We start from the raw sequence: 17688 nt of genomic DNA on the forward strand, positions 1-17688 counted from the left end.
GAAAGACTGACAGAAAATATCTGTTGAGAGCCTAAATATTTATTGAATCCCTTTCCCCCACTTGGATGTCTTGTTCACTGATGAATTTCTAGTGCCTAGCATCATACGCACAGTACTTATTCGTTCATCATTCATTTATTCATTCAGTTAATAAATGTTTACTGATCCCAAACATTCAATAAAGCTAGTCACACAGTTCCTATTATCATGGAGATTAAATTCTTAAAGATCAAAGAACAAGCACAATACCATGGCATTTGGAACCCTGCAGGGATACAATCATTGTATTTGTATGTTGAGCATTTGTAAATCTAAGATAAAAACAGGATCCCTGCTACTAGCTTGTATATAAGATGCTTGTCAAAAACTCTTTCCTCAATATTGCAATGCATATTCACACCACTTTGTCTTTGCTTAAGCTCTTTCCCTTGTCTGGAACCCTCTTTCTCTTTTTTCATGCTTAGTGAATTCTTACTTATTGTTTGAGCCAAATCAACTGTCATCTTTTCCATGAAGCCTTTTGTAGTGACTGGTGAGAAATATGAATAATTGTCTCAATTATGCTCCTAAAACATTTTGCAGAGACAGGTAAACACATGTTTTGAATAGTGTTTTATTATCTTTGGATCCTAAGTGTTTTAACTCTGTGTCTGAATAACACTTGATATTTCGTGAATTCTTTTCTTTATTTTAATTTTTTTCCTTTTTGGTTGTAGACTTACAAACATGATCTGGAGACATCAAATTAACATAAAGAAAACTTGAAAACAGTGATATGCTAACTTTGTGATTACTGATTACAAGTCCAAAGTCAGAATGGAGACATCAAATGAGTCTTCATAAAGGAAATGATCCTCAAGGGATGGTTAGGATTTTAATAAATGGCAAGAAAACTAAGGAGCCTTCCAGGCAAAGGAAACAGTATTAAAAAATGTTTAGAGGCAGAAATAATCAGGAGTTAAGAAAGAAATTGGGTAATGATTGAAATGGGAACTTCTCTAGTTGATACAGACTGGGCAAGCAAAAAGGGGGTGATATATAAATGTCTTCATGAGATGCATAGAGAAAATATTAGGGAATAACAATTTGCACCAGAATTATCAATAAGAGAATTTCTAGAAGAAACATAGTTAATCTTATCCTTGAAGTATATGTAAATTTGGGACAAGTGGATTTGGGTTTTAGTGGTGGTCATTTCTAAATGACCAAACAGCACAAGCAAAGGTATATGTCAGGAAAGGACAGGGTATTTGTAGTTCCAGTAATGGCCATTTGCATAGAGTGCAGCATAGAATATAGAGAGGGAGTGGCAAAATGCCCCCCAAAATCTCCTGTGCACTCAACAATGAAGTTCTTTGAATTTCTGTTCTCCTCCCACTCCCTTCTGCTTACCTAGCTCAGGGCTTCCCTTGAAGATACTGATGAAAGCATAATGCATGGAAAAATTAAAAACACGAAGAAAAATTAGGCTTATGAATGTATTTCTAAATTAGTAAAGTATTTGATCATGTGCCAAGTAATTAAAGGTCTGGAGTTGATTCCCCTTAGTGGGCAGAAGGAAACAGGTCAGGTGAGGTTCTTGTCAAAGTACTGATGCAGGATAGGGTCCCAGGGACCAGGGCTGAGTTGGATGGGATGGTGATTATTCTGATTAGCCTGGAGGGTGAACACAAGCTGTACCCTAGGAAGCACCAAAGGTAAAAGTCAGAGAACCCAAAGTCAATTTTCAATTCCAAGTGGTCAGCCCTAGGATTTAAAGAACATAAACTCCAAAAGTTTGAAGGTAGAGACTATTGGAAGACTAGGGGCGATAGTCTGGAGTGATGTGGGGCAAAGAGAAAGGGAAACATGAAGTAAAGGCCAATATGGTTAATTGGCTAGTACTTGTTTTTATTAGCTGTCCAACACCAGTTTGTGGGAGGTCACACTGTTTTAAAGGCTTAGAGTTAGGGCAGATAGGAGTTAAGTTCACAGGTAGCAGTAAAAAGGGGTGCTACCTGAGCTGTCTGCTGCCTGATTACTGTTACTGTCTTGTCTTATGCCCAATAAATAGCAAATTAATTCATGCTCCTCAACCTGGGATTCTAGAACTGCTACGATCTTATGGTAACCTGTCACTCATGCTTCATTTTCCTCTACTGTCCTAAACATATTTTAAATTCCCAATATACCTGACCATTTGTTTCTTAATCTTAAACTTTTCCAACTCCTTCTGGCCCCGATAACATGATTTGTATTCCCAATGTCATTCAGCACCCAATTGTTCAATGATATTGGCCCCATTAGAACATGCTTAAATGTCTGGAGAAAAAAAGCAAGAAGAAAGAAATGAAGAATGGTGAGAAAATATTAAAAATGGTCAATTGAATATGGTGAGTCAGTTGAAGAAAGCTCAATTTGTGAGATTAAGGCTAATTCTAATAGTTTCATCTTCCTTCCAATGGAATAATGACTATGTGTAGAAGAATATAAACGTCATGTTAGAATGGCTTCATAAGTTTACCTGCTAACTTAAAGTGTTAAAGTGCTAACCTTTGACTCCAGGTTTATTCTGTCATGGTTCACTAAAAGCATCCTTGATGGCTTAATCATACTGTACCAGGATGAAAATCTTGTTTTTCCTGGTGAAATCAGTTACAGAATGAGTAATGACAGCTGTTTTGCCGCTGAACATGAGGTGTGATTTTTGATGCATGTGTCACTGAGATATTGTTGAGGTTTGCTTACATAAGACTCAAATTCTGTGACTGAAAGAGATAAATTAAAAGTATATATTCCCCAGTGCCCTACAACTCTTCCAAGCATTCTCCAAATCAGAGGTCAATTATTCCCATCAAGAACTGATTCATGAATCCTTTAGTTAACATCTCCACCTCTATATGGACGGATCACTATCAGGAAAGCCATTAAACCAGATCACTTTCCTTTCTCATGGTTGGAAATTTAGTCATGTTCTCTGAAGTCTCCTAGAAAGATAACAATTACTTTTCTATATGGCAACTCTCCTATAGTTTAAACACTCCTGCTATTTAAAACCAGTTGCCATATTTACTCTGCCTCTTGTTTAGATTTAAACCCTCTCCTTCCCAAATTTCTTTAGTCATTCCTCATATGAAATGGTTGCCCATCTCCTCACTAACCTCACTAACTGGAACCCTCTTCTCTAAGCGGCCCCAGTTTACCTATCTCCCTCCTAAATGACGGTATCCATGAGTAAACCTTGCCAATCTAAGTGTAGTCTGGCCAGGGTGAATAATAGAGTTCCAATGTCACCACAAGGCAGTCTAACACCATAGTATGTTTTTAAATTGAAAGCATTTTAGTCCCATTTTCAACTGAGACCATGTGACAATTGATACCACATTCCAACATGAGATGAGAGACCCCCAGGCAGAAGTTGCATAAGAGGTGCCTGAGAACCAGTTTTGCAACCCTTAGTCCTCTTCCTCTCTATCCCCATATACCTTGTTCTCCCCTTGCACCCCTTCCTACCAACCCATAACCAAGGTCAGAGAGGCCAATAAAGGAGCACAAGATTAGGATAACATTGTTGGTGAGCTGCTGGTGCTATTGATTCCCACTTACCCCACACCCTTCCTCCCTTTAGGAGGGGGTGAGGGTTCTTGCACCTCACTTTAAGCGTAGGGAAAGGGGTTTTGACGTGGCTACTCTGACAGCTTGGTATTAGTTCCCTGGATCTGGGGAGACACAGTGCACTGCCATCTGACTTGTGCCTAAGAAATGCAAATGGCAGAGATGGTGGCAGATGCGTTGTCTGGTTCCCACTTGAAGGAAGAGCATTTGCAAAGGGATCGGCCTATATACAGGAATATCCATATTTATATCACTGGAATGAAGCTTTATCCTTGTGACTGGAAAAATTTATACTATTGCCCAAGAATGACAGAAATGTTGTAGGGATTGCTTTAGATTTTACCCAAGGTATAGGGAAAGAATTGACTCATTTCAAATTAGAATGGATTTTAAAGGACCATACAAAAAAAAAAAAATAAAGTTGCTTTGTGATTACATCTTTTGTTTTCTGTGTATTCAATTTATGAATGTATATATATATATGCACAAATACACATTATACATACATATAATACAAATATACACAAACATGTTTGCACATGTGTGTATTTATATGTAATATATGGCTCATATGTAGAAGAGCAAGTTTGTAACATAAAAATCATTATAGCTATAATTTATTGATAGTTCATTATGTGCCAGACACTATACAAAGCCCTTTAAATATTATTATCTTATTTATTTTCACAGTCATCTTATAAGATAGAATATATAATTCTCATTTTACTGATAAGGAAACAGACTCAGGAAGATTAAATAATTTTCAAAACATCTCATAACTGTTAAGTGGCTTAGCCTGCTTTTGATCTTGGTCTGCCTGACCCTGAATCATCAAGCAATATTTTTGTGCAGGTTTTTTAGTTTATTTTTTTTCCCCCCAGTAAGCACTGGGCATTAAGAGCAGAATGAGATTACACATAAGACATAGTATAAACCAGCTTATTCTTCCTAAGAACTCATATATTTTTTATGACTATAGGAGGGACATTTTGCAATACTAGCAGAAACCACTGAGATAACCCAAAGAAACCTTGCTGTTTTGTTCAACTGAAAATGCAGGACTGCTTCCACCTGCAGGCCAAAGTGACAACTGCAGTATTTCCAATTTACTTTCTTTCAGCCCCCGTGCTAGGTTAAGGGCACCAGTCACCCCATCGGCAGGTGGCTCTAAAGCCTCAGCCACAACAGTGAATGAGGACACTGCATATAATGAATCGACTAAAATGTTTGTCTTTGAATCATGCACAACAAACAGTTCTGGGGCTGCAAACACCATCTACCCTGAGGGATCCTGGATGTTTCCAAAAGAGCAAGTCTAGTATTACTTCCTCTTTTATAAAATATGGGGACTGTGAGGATTAGATTAAATTCAAGATATATTTGTCAAGTGCCTACTAAATGCCACACAAAATTTTAAGCACTTGGAATACACTGGTGAATAAACAAAGATGCCTGCCCTCATGGGGCTTAGGTGAGATAATACATTGAAAATACTTTGAAAACCTCACTAAACCATATCTGTAGTGATAATTGCTCTTCTTGTTCATATTAATTGGGAAAATCTGCATATTTCTAACTAATGTGCCTACATTCTATTATTGGGAGTGGTACTATAACTTAACTTTGTATTCAAAGTCACCTGAACATGAGGAAGGAAGCTTGTCACTTCCTCTCACGTGTCCCTGGTTCACGTCAACTCAAGGACAAGGACTAAGTCTTCCATGTGATATTTACTTCTGTATCCCCAGGACCTAGCAAAGTACTGGGTTACTACCAGGCTCACCACAATTGCGAACCAAATTGAATGGAACTAAACTGACCAAGTTGATAAAGCTATATTTTGGAGTCTAACACATTGGACAGAAAGCAAACCAGATTTGTCTATTTGGCCTCATGACTTATTTAATCTTCCTCTACCCTCCAATCTCACAGTTCCCCGCACATTTATTTTTTCCTTAGAGATGCACTCAAGTCCAGCCCATAAAGACTTTCTCACTCTTTAAACCTGCATGGCTCTCGTTTCTTGCCTCTCCAATCACATTATGGCTTCACTTACAAACGAACATATAAACGTAATTGTCTTATGCTAGTCTCTAAAAATAACAAACATCTTAAATTCAGGAGCAGTTCCATAGCTACCTAATAATAATCTCTGTCCCCCTATCCCAAGCCCACACAATGTCCAGCGCAGTATTGGGAGCACAATAAGTTACATGTCACATTCCAGCTCTTTCCTATGGAGGAATCTCTATTTCCAGAGATCTATGTGCATGTGTATGTGCTTGTCTGTGAACATGAATGCATGTGTTTAGTGTTTTTCCTTCCTTCCTTCTTTCCATTAAGTTCTAATGTTTGGATTTGGGACCTGTCACTGGTACCAGTTAGGGAAGAGTTGGAACCAAAGATTTAACTCTGGTACCCTCCTTTCCCACAGCTTTATCAGTGATCTGTGGTGTATGGCTGTCTTCAGTTTCCTGGGGCCACCATAACAAAATACCACAAACAAACTGGATAGCTTAAAACAATGGAAAGTTATTGCCTAGTAACTCTGGGGACTTGCTGTCCAAAATCAAGCTGCCAGGGTAATGTTTCCTCTGAAGTCTGTAGGGGAGAATCTGTTCCGTGGTTTCTGGCAGTGGCTTAAGGTCAATTCTTTGTGTTCTCTGCCTCAGTCATCAGAAGGTGTTCTCCCCTCTGACTGTGTCCAAATGTCCTCTTCCTATCAGGACAGCAGCCATATTGTATTAAGAACTCCCCCTATTCCAGTATGACCTCATTTTTTACTTGCATAATTCCATCTCTATCTCCAAATAAGGTTATGTACTGAAGGGCTAGAGATTAGAATTTCAACATGTCTTTTTGGGGGGGACATAATTCAATCCTCATCAATGACTGAAAAATCAGCATATTATTTTTCAGTCTTTTCTTTTGAACTAGTGTCTAAAACCATGGTCATCTGCATCAGAATCAGCATTTAATAAATGTGAAGTCCTGGCATCCACTCCCAATTTGTGAATCCAGTCTTGTGGGGAGAGGAGAACACTGGGGTTTGCATTTATTACAAGTGGCCTTGGAGATTCCAGTGTGCATTCAAGTTTAAGAACCACTGCCCTAGGCTGCAGTGTTAGCAGGAAAAATACATTGTGGAAGGCCTCTGGGTGGAAAGCTAACGACTAAGTCGGGGACTTTTCCTGTAATGAGCATGTGCTTTTGGAATTGGTTTCCTCTCCCAGATCAATAGAGCATGAGCTTTTCAAATGTTAGGGCACAGGGAAAGATTCGGTCATGACTCATCAAAGCAGCATGCCTGTGTTGTAGCTGCCTTACACCATAGGTCACTACATTCTCTAAACACTTTGAAAACATTATTTTTTCCAGTTGTTAAATAAACTGGGAAAAATAAACTAAGTATACTATGTAAAATAAATTAAGAAAAATCAAAGTTATCTGTAATGCCACTCCCAAAGTAGCCAAAACTACTGTTAATGTATGTATCCTTATTTATAATAACTGGACTTATATTCCACCTATAGTTCACATCCAAATCAAAATTACAACATAAAAAATATTAGTTATAAAAGGGTTATGATTTTAATGTATTCTTGGAGGATGTCAATACCAATTTAGCCTTCTCCCTAAATACTATGACCAAACCATTCTTAAACTAGTGGCCTTGATGACTTGTTACTAAAATAACTATCTTAGTAGATAATTCTTTCCAGAGTAATGACCTATTTCTAATTGTTTTCCCTGCTCTTTTCTCTCTTTCTTTTTCTATCCTTTTCTCTCTCTGGTATGAAAACCCATGCAAATTTTTTTGATTATCATATAAAATTTTCACTTTAATATAGAGAAGTCTATCTGATGTTGATAAAATGGGTGTATGTATACTTTTTAAAGGTATTTTTGTTTTTAATTATTTTTAGTGATTTATTTATTTCCACCTCCCACACCCCATTGTTTATGCTTGCTGTCTGCTCTCTCTGTCCATTCACTGTGCGTTTTCTGTGTCTGCTTGTCTTATCTTTAGGCGGCACTGAGAACCTATCCTAGGACTTTCCAGAGTGGGAGAAAAGCACTCAGTCTCTTGTGCTATAAGGTATTTTAAAATGTCTAGTGGTTATGGATCATCTATACACAAGAAGTCACCAGTCAGGAGTAAGTAAAACTCCAGTTGCCCTTGCTAAATCCAAAAACCTTTTTTTAGGAGGTACCAGGGAATGAACCGAGGACCTCATACAGGCAAAGGAGGCACTCAATCACTGAGCCACATCTGCTCTCCAAAACCTCTTTTTAAAAACATAATTTTTGCCTCATTTAAATGTTTAATTTTTCATTACACATGTTTTCAAGCATTGGTCCCTGGGAGAAAAGACTGATATAGGGTATTCTTGGTTCTGTTGATATTTACCACTTAGCTATTATTGTCAGACACTATCCTAAATGATTTACAGGCACAATATCACTTAATTCTCACAGACACCTTATGAAGAAGACTTATGCCATGATTTTACAGAAACTGAGACTCAAGTGCCCTCAGCCTATAAACTTCAGAGCAAGGCTTTACCCTCAGATTTGTCTGTGTTAAAATGCTCACTTGGTCCAGTCCACTCTGCTGTTCGGAGAGCTGGGGGCCAGGTGCTGCAGCTCCCTCACCGCCTGCTCTGCCCAACACTTTGGAATGCAAACTCCCTTGAGCAAGCACTAGCCTGTCTGTCTAAGGTAGTCAGAGAATATTAAAATAGTCCTAATAATAAAATAGCACTCAGTCAACCGTGTAGGCTTCTCACTGAGGGGGAGGAGAATAGCTCACTTTCCCTGGAGGGCCCATGAAAGAGCAGTTTACAGGCTCCAGTGTGGGGTGTGACCCTCCTTCCCTCCATCTTTACACTTGCCCAGACCTCCTGGGACCATCATCTCACACCAGCCCACAATCTGGGTAGCACACTTTACCATGACTCTTTTTCTTCCCCACCCAAAACATAATCAGTCCTTTCACTGATCTGGCTTCTGATTGGAGGCCGATCGCTTGGGATAATGACCTCTGGGACCCCTCTGTCGGTTCCAGCCTGTTTGTATTATTTTTACCGCAACCTAAGACACCTACAGTGGGGTGTGAGGAAAAGTAAAAGGCCGGCGTTTTCATCCTCCCAGGTACCAGAATCACAGAAGACTCTGAGAGCGGTCGGACTGGCCGCGTGGTCCCAGGGCCCACATCCGCCCATGCGTCCCCTCCGGACAGCTGCTCGCCAAGATGAGGCATCTTCTGCAGTACATCGCTTGCATTTTTGCCTTTTTCTCCACTGGGTTTTTGATTGTGGCCACCTGGACAGACTGCTGGATGGTGAATGCCGATGACTCCCTGGAGGTAAGAAGTCAACTACTTCTCTTTCTGACCCACGCCCTTGCAGACCTTCTCTAATCTTCCCCACTACCTCATAGAAAAGTCAGGATATTTACCAGGACTAATGATTACAGTAATAATAGCCAACACGGACTGACTTCTTATGAATTACTTATTATCTTTATAACTCGTTTAATCCTCACAGCCCGTCTGTAAGGTCGGATACTGTTGTTATCCGCATTTTATAGACAAAGTCACTGAATAATCCTCCTTTATTTCACACAGGAGTGATTACATAATCTCTGTCACTGAGTCTCCCAGAAATTCATCTCTCCCATTGTTGCAAATACCAAATTGAGTAACATTCCAGTAACTCCTCTCCTCTCAAAGACACGTTTGCTAACCTGGATGACAGTGTAGAAAATATGTACAATAGATTTTCTTAAGGAGTGATAATAAGCTAAAAAATTATTAATTGAGCTGAAGGCATATAAAATGTATGCAATTAGCATGCAAAGAAGAATTATATTATAAGGAATTTCCATAGTAGGCAAAAAAATTCCAAGGGAGAAAGGGTCTTTTCAGTGCATTCCAAGGTACAGGAGACAAATGTGGGTTTGAAAATCCTCTCTTAAGAAAGAGTTGCTCTTGGTAATTGATGCTGTGTAAGAAATGGGTGAGTGGGTTCACATATGAGGATTTTATTTTCATCTCTGGAGAAGCTCTGGAAGAAGTCATTTTGAAGTTCAAAAGTATTTCCTGTGGCCATAGGAATCTGAGAGAGGTAGACATGAGCAAAAATATCTTTGGAATTTGCTGCTATTCATTAGTAAGGCTTAGGAAATGGAAAGTAAGAAAAAGAAACAGTATTATCAGGAACTCAAATGAAGAGTATGTAGCAATCCAATGTGCTCTTTTATGTACCCTTGAAAGAAACAATTTACCCTAATAAATACTATAATTTCACCTCCATGCAATATAGGAAAGATACCCTAGAACATATATATATGTTCTATATATATATATGTGTGTGTGTGTGTGTGTGTGGTATATATATGTATATGTTTTTCTCCTAATTTTATTTAACAAACTCTCAAGTTGGACTTAGAACTGGGAACTATTAATCTTTCTATTTTGCTATATATTATTTTTGCAATTTATTTTTCTTTGCTTTAACTTTGTTCTGACATCTCTGGCATTTCAAAACCAATTGAGTTATAAATTCCTCTTTAGTGCTAGAAAGTTTTATTTCTAAAAATTGTGCTAGAGTTGAAATATTGCGAAGGATATCTTCTATAAGTGAGTACAGACACACATTTTATCTGGCCATGCATATAAGCCGAGAATGAGAAAAAAGTCCTTTGAACAGTCAGTGCTCAGGGAAAAATGCAGATAAAAAGGTTCTGCTGCTTTAGCTAGCCATTATCTGGGCTGACAGCAATAGGTGATTAATATATAAATATGTTGGATCTAAGCATATTTAAAATTATGTCTTTAAAAATGTTTAAGAATATGCAAAACACCATATGAAGGTACTGTTAAAATATTTTCTAAAGCAATTTGAAAATCTTTGTGCTTAAGCTGACCAAAATTTGGTAAGTTCACTTGACAAGGAATATAATTTTAGAAAGGGTCAAACTTTGCTGAGAGATTAGGAGTCCTGACCTTTAAAGTGCCTTCTTGTTTTCCTTTAAGTACTCCAACCAATTTGCCATCTGCCCTGTGAAAGAACACTTCTGATTAAAATTGAATGAAGTGAGCAGCCCAGGTTATTCACCTCAAATAAATCCTTGCTAACCTTGGATAAGAGTTAGTACTTTTTAGCTTCTTTCTTATTTCCCATACTTGAAATGTATTGATATAAATATCCCCAAGAAGGTTCCACATCACAGGAATAACAAATGAGGCACCCTTTTCTCCCAATGATCTCATTATTTGTCAATGTTTTTAAACAGACATGAATCTTTCATAATAATTGCTCCTTTGGCCATAATATAAATTTATGTAATTATCTATAAATTTGAGGTTTGGAAGCTCACTGACTCAATTATACTGCTCTCCTTTCTTGCCCTCATAGATTATGCATCACCTGTGATCCATATTATTATCTCACTATAAACAACTATTGGGCAAAAGTTGATACAACAAAAGTCTTTTAAACAATAAAACTAAACGGCATACCCATGGAAATTTTAAACAAGTAGAGGAATTATGAATTTCTAGCTTGGTACTATTTTAAAATGATAATGCAATGACAATTGGAAAATAGGTCATCCATTCAATGCAACATGGCAAACATATGACATATATAACATAAAAAAGGTATGTTAGGTATGCTAGGAAAGGCAAAGGTAAAGCAAAAGTAGACCCTGCCTTCCAGGAGTGTACATTTAGTGGGGGGAAAAATATACTTGTGCAACAATAATAAAAAACATACTTCTATTCATAATGTGAAAAGAAACAAAGTATAACGGAGTAGAGAAAATAAGGTGACTATTTCCTATTATGGACATGGAAACAAGCCTCATGTAGGAAAAAGCATTTGAGCAAAGCCTGGAAAAGATGCAAAGAATTTCAGAAGATAGCAATGGCAGTAGGGAATTTCCAGGCAAGACGACAGTGCAGCAAAAGTGCAGAGTGAGAAAAAGCTCAGAGCTTGTTAGAAGTGTAAGGTGAGAGCTCAAATATATATCGTTGAATGTAGTATAAATAAAGTTCTTGAATGTTAGGTCAAAATGTGAGATGAAAGAGAAGGCCTATGAAACTGCTGCATGCACAGCCCTAAGTCAGGGCCAGAAACCCCAAGCTATCATCCTTCTCCTGCCATTTTTTATCCACTTGTATTTCTGGGAGGAGACTGATATGGTGAAGAGAACTTGGATTTTGAGATTAGCCAAGTCTGTGTTTGCATCTTAACCTATATTAACTGCCTTCTGCTGAGCCAGTCACATCCCTTGCCTTAGATTCATGTTCCGCAACTATATAATAAAATTGAATTAAGGCCCTCTTTTAGTCTTTACGTTTTTAATTCCCCTATGTCAGAAATTCCAGAAAAATGGCCAATAACTGTAGGAATCTAGTATGAATATTCTCCATTTTTCTGTAACTTCATATACCTTTTTTCCCTCCCTCCTGACTTCTTTCCTTTCTACCAGACTTGCTCCCTTCCTTCCTTTTTCCTTCCTATTTTTTCTTCCTCTTCTCCCCTTCCATCCCCTCTCCTTTCCTCCCTTTTTCCAACTCCCTTCTCTTTTTCTTCCTTTCCTTTTTCTTTCCCCATCTTTCTCCTTCTTTTTTCCTTCACTTTCTGTTTTCCTTCACTTTCTGTTTTCACAAATATCCCTTGACACATCTTGTATACCTGGCACTGGAGTGGATGCAGGGTTATGAAGCAGAATGAGATCTGGGGCTGCCTTAAGTTGTTCTCAATGTCCTGGGGGTGGCAGACAGGTAAATCAATAGTTACAGTATGATATGGTAAGTGCTATGATAATTAATAACCCCAAGTGGGCAACTCACCCAAATTTGAATAACCAGTGAAGGCTACCCAGAGGAAGAAGTAAAAACTGAGTGAGACAGGAGAAGTGGAAAATATTCCAAGTCCAAGAAATGGCATGCTCAGAGATTCAGCTATGATAGCACTGTACGTTTGTAGAATTTATGTATTTCTGCATGGTAAAAGTTTCTAAAGTGGGGAGCAGAAGACGTGGTCTGGGTAATCAAAGGCTTTGTATATTGGATAAAATATAGTTCTTCTATTTCAGGAAAGGATGCACCATTAGAGTGTTTCAATCAAACCTAAATGCATTTTAGAAAATTCGGTTTTTCTAAGTACTTGTGGGGAATGGGTGGAAGGAGTAAAATGAGTTGCAGGGAAACCAATTAGGAGGTTTTTTCCTATAGACTAGGAGTGAGACAACAGGAGTTTGAACAAGCATGGAGAGACAGTAGATTTTGAAAACTCTAAAAAACTCAAACCAAGGGGTTGCTTAATTGATTACATGTGGGGAAAGATTGTGACAGAGAGAAAGAAGTCAAAGTTGAAATCAGCTTTACTGTTTTTGGGCAATTGCAGCAATGGCAGAATCATTCACCTAATGCTTAAATGGTGGAAATTTAGTCACTGTGCAAACTTCATCATGTAGCAAAGTCTGTGGACCATTCCACTATTTTTTCTGGCTTAGTTTATTATACAGCACCTAGAGGGAGGCAGGAATACAATGTTTTATAGTCGTTAAAATTTTAGGGTTAGCCTTTCTTTGAGGACAAAAATCCCAAAATGTTCAAAAATAATTATTATCTCATAGGATCATCCAAAACAGAGGGTTCCAAATTTAAGCTTTCTCCTTCTAACGTGTGATTTGCGTATGAACCAATAACATAGAAAATAATATGAAATATTTTTTTAACTTTATTTCAGTAAATATGTTGAAGTGAAGAGTGGATTATCTCCTCAATAGGGAGAATACAGCTTACCCAAAGTGTAACAATAAAGTAGAAGTCACAAATATTAGGCCAGCATAAAATTTTTACTAATAATTAATTGTCAATTGTTAAAATATAGGGATTTTACAGAACAGTCTGGATTCCTAGCTTCCCTTGGAAACATGGTCAGTCTGGCCCTGTCCTACACAGCAACGATTAGTAAGAGCTAATTGTTAGACAGGGTTTGTGCTGCAAAGTTCCCCAGAGTTCCTATATAACACAGTAATTTTATCGTATTTACAGCATTCATAATATTGCATTACCTTTTTCACATACATTTATGTGTCTTTATTTCCCAGGTCTGTCTGTTGGTCACACTTGAAACTATATTCATTGAGTAACTGATATATGTCAGTCAATATACTAAGTAAAAGCAGGGGATAGAGCAATGGTCAGGACAGGTAAGGTACCTTGGTTCAAGAAGTTTAAGGACCCTACTTAATAGGTGCTCAATAGATGATTATTGAAGAAAAATATCTAATTTTCTAATCTACATACATTAACTCTAATTTGACTTTGGGTAGAATGTGGTTACTGATATAGTGTATTCACAATTGATGCTTAATATGTGCTTTTAACCTGACTGAGTAAACTAGAACAGGATAAATCAAGTAGCCAAAGAACTATTATTTAGACAAGTGAGTTAATACTGCACTGGTGCCAACCTGGACACTACCTACTCAACTGGTTCTAGAAAGTGCTTACTACAGCACTAAAGATAAGCAGGAAACCACTCAGAAAAAATTTTAGGAAAGCATATTGATGATGACTCTTCCAAGTTGAGTTTATAGTGGCATAAACTATTTCTTGATCCTGAAATTTCTTACTCTGAATCTTATAACATTCTCCTATTCAGATTTCTTTATCCCAATCTTTGCCAATTTCCCTTTTCATATCATTCCTAACATACTTAATAGCTGCAAAACACGGTTTTACCTGACTTGTTTTTGTTTACTGTAGTCTTGGGTTGTCTTGCCTTCACCATTTTATTTATCTTTTGAGAATTAAAGACCTTCAAAAATACTCTATTCGTTTATTTCTTTTCCAGGTACATGGAAGATTATATGTGTATATTATATATAGTTATTACGTACAGTAGACTTAGTTAATATTTACTATTGGTAGACCACTATCAAATAAATTTTCTTTTCTTTTATATGCATTAGGTTGCAAATGTCTACTCCAAATATAATATATATGGGAAGAAGAATGTATAAACCAAAAAAATAAGAAGGAATAAGCCATCAAGATCTATTATTTTTTAATCCATCTTGTATTCACATACTATAGGAATTTATAATTTTTACAACACTTTACCATAATTGGCTAATATACTTTTGTATTTTAATATATATATCTGGGCCTAGTTAAGTTGCATCTTCAATGTTAAAGTGTTTTTTTAAAATTTTTTATTGAAGTATATCATTCATACATGAACACACATAAACAGTAAGTGTATAGTAAAGATTGCGAACTTATAAAATAAACATACATAACATCACACAGGGGTCTCATACATCACCTCTCCACCAACTCTTTGCATTGGTGTGAAACATTTGTCACAAACGATGCAAGAGCATTGTCAAAATATTATTATCAACTATAGTTCTTATCTTACATTTGGTGTATTTCTCCCCCAATCCACACTATTTTTTTTAAATATATTTTTGTTACAGATATTGTAAACTTACAAAACAATCAAACAGATGTGTAGGTTTCCCATACAACTCCACACCCTGGTGGTACATTTGTTACAGATTATGAGATAATGTTATCAGACTATTACCACCAATCATGGTCCATAGCATACATTTGACACATTTTTTTCCATATACTTCCATATCAATACAGTACAGCTTGGCATTGATGCAAGAATATTATAGAATTGCTGTTAATCACAATCTATAGGTCACACCAATTGTAGTTTTCTCATGTTTCTCCATATTCCCATCACCCAGTAATAGTGATATAAATGTTCTCTAGCTCACAGGACTCTCTTGCAAGTTTTAATAATACTATAGTAAGTGATACATTCTTATACCAAAACTTGAAAAATTTCAATTTTAACAACATACAATGCTTTTGCATATTTTACACAAGGATTCTGAATTTTTTGTTCTTTGAATTTTATTATTTACTAGCCCAGGGTCTACAAGAACTTAAGTCAGGCCTTAAGAAGAATGAGAGAGCAAGACTAATATAGACATAATATATGCTGTCTTTCTTTTTTTTTCTTTTTTTCTTTTTCTTTAAGATTTTATATGCTGTCTTTCCTTTCTACTCTCTTTGTGTTTGATATTTATAAGATGTTGTACATGATAGAAAACCACTAGTTTAGTTACTAAGATGTATTTGGTTTAACTTGCCTGGTGATTTGTGAAGCCCTGGCTGAAAGTATAAATGGCAAGCAATGGAACAATGCAAACTTAGCAAGTAAGATATAATGTTTGTGATCTTCGTGGTAAAATAACATGATGTACATGTCTGAACTATTCAAATATTTTAGTTTTGACATTTATTGTGTAATTTATAAAAGCTACTTATTGAATCATTTTATATTGTTTCCTTATGAAAGTATGGTATCACAACTTTGCAATGATTACCACCCAGTGACAGAGATCACAATTTATATTGAGTGAATGATTACAAAATAATAATTTCCTTCTTTTCCTTTTCTCCTTTTCTTTCTAAGCTTTGAAGCAGAAAGTCTATATTCTCTAGATCAGAATACATGCCTTACCAACCTTATTTGACATCTTATGGGATTAGATCTGTATTCCCATCTTATTAAAAAGAGGGACCAATTCTGTATTTTGAAAAGAAATAAATTGTAGCAAGTTAAAAGATCTTGTGTGGTTAAAAAAAAAAAAAAAAAGGTGATGGTTTCCCTGAAGAGATACTTCTAATTTAGGCCTCAATGTGATCTCCAAAGATCCTCTCACATGATATTTCATCTATTCATTCTTGCAAAAAATATGACAACTATCTTAATAGCCGCTCCATCAATTCATGTTAACAAATGCACCATCAGTTCTTAGTATGTGTAAGTCAGTGTTTGGTGCTGTATGAGATCATAAGATGAATAAGAATCTTTGTAACCTCAAATGTCTGCTGAAGGAATTTAAAATCAATTGGAAATTAAAATTAGTATATCAACAATCAACATACATGCTAGATAAAATAGTTATAATATTTATTTTGTATGGAAAGAATTGTTCTATCATTAATGCAAATAGAAACACTTAGGGAAAACCTGATTATGGATATAAAAAAATTTGAGTTTGGGGAACTTTATTTGAAATATTAAAATTTTAATCTTAACGGTACTTAAGTATTGCAGGTTCCCAGCAATACTTAACAAAAGATGAGATGAAAATGGGATAATCTTGTGAAAATATTTTTCTCCTACTGAAAAACCAGTAAATTTGTGAAGAAATTACTTTTGTATTTCAGTTTGGAAAACTAAGAATTACATATATTACCATAAAATTAGCATATTAATAGTTATAATTCATAATTTATTTTCTTCCATATTTGTAAGCATTTAATAGTTAACTTACGGTATTTTGTCTCAGTTGTCTGCCTTATTTTCCTGGTTGGATGAAAAGGAAATGGAAATATAAAAAGCTAAGAGAAGTAAACAATTTTTCTCTAAGAGAATCAATATCAAAAATAGGAATCGAACTTAAATCTTCTTTCTCTTCAGTGAACATTATACAAAATGTCATCTCCTCCTCTAAAACAAAAACCAAACAATGAACTAGAAATAGATAATAATATATCTAACATTTATTGACAGATTTGTATTTGCCTGGTACTGTGGTAAATTCTGTAGATATACAAGCTCATTTACTCCTCACAAGAAACTTATGATGAATGTATTATTCTCCTCCCTTCATAGAAGGTGGAGTGTGGTTTACAGTGGTTTAAAAGCTTGTCTAAATTCACACAGCAACTACCTGGCAAGGTGGGGCATAATTTCAGGTTCATCTGGCACCAAGTCCAACCTGTAAACGTCCCCACTAGAAAACATTTTGGTTTTTTTGTCCTTTAAAAAGGTTAACCCTAACATTTTAAGCATCAGTCTGCTTTTTAAGAACCTCATCTTAAAAAAAAAAACTTTTTAAGAACTTAGATTTGTTTATCTTTTAAAGAGTTCCTAAGAAGCCATCTTACAATGGAGAGAAAGGTAAATGAAGTCTATATGCTACAGACAAGGAGGGTGTTCCTAAATATGATAAGTGTTTTAACCTTGTCTTTCTTGC

The 17688-nt window shown here is 36.2% G+C and overlaps 1 protein-coding gene across 1 annotated transcript in view; it reads left to right on the forward strand.

Annotated features, from left to right (window-relative positions):
- CLDN16 (claudin 16) overlaps positions 1-17688 on the forward strand; it is a 102629-nt gene that overhangs the window by 71365 nt on the left and 13576 nt on the right. Inside the window, exons 4-5 of the mRNA XM_004460835.5 lie at positions 7625-7693; positions 8749-8962. Of these exons, the coding sequence (XP_004460892.2) occupies positions 8849-8962 (114 nt within the window). The 5' untranslated portion in view covers positions 7625-7693; positions 8749-8848. The remainder of the gene's footprint in view (positions 1-7624; positions 7694-8748; positions 8963-17688) is intronic.

This window comes from Dasypus novemcinctus, chromosome 4 (genome assembly GCF_030445035.2).
Source record: "Dasypus novemcinctus isolate mDasNov1 chromosome 4, mDasNov1.1.hap2, whole genome shotgun sequence".
Taxonomy (NCBI): domain Eukaryota; kingdom Metazoa; phylum Chordata; class Mammalia; order Cingulata; family Dasypodidae; genus Dasypus; species Dasypus novemcinctus.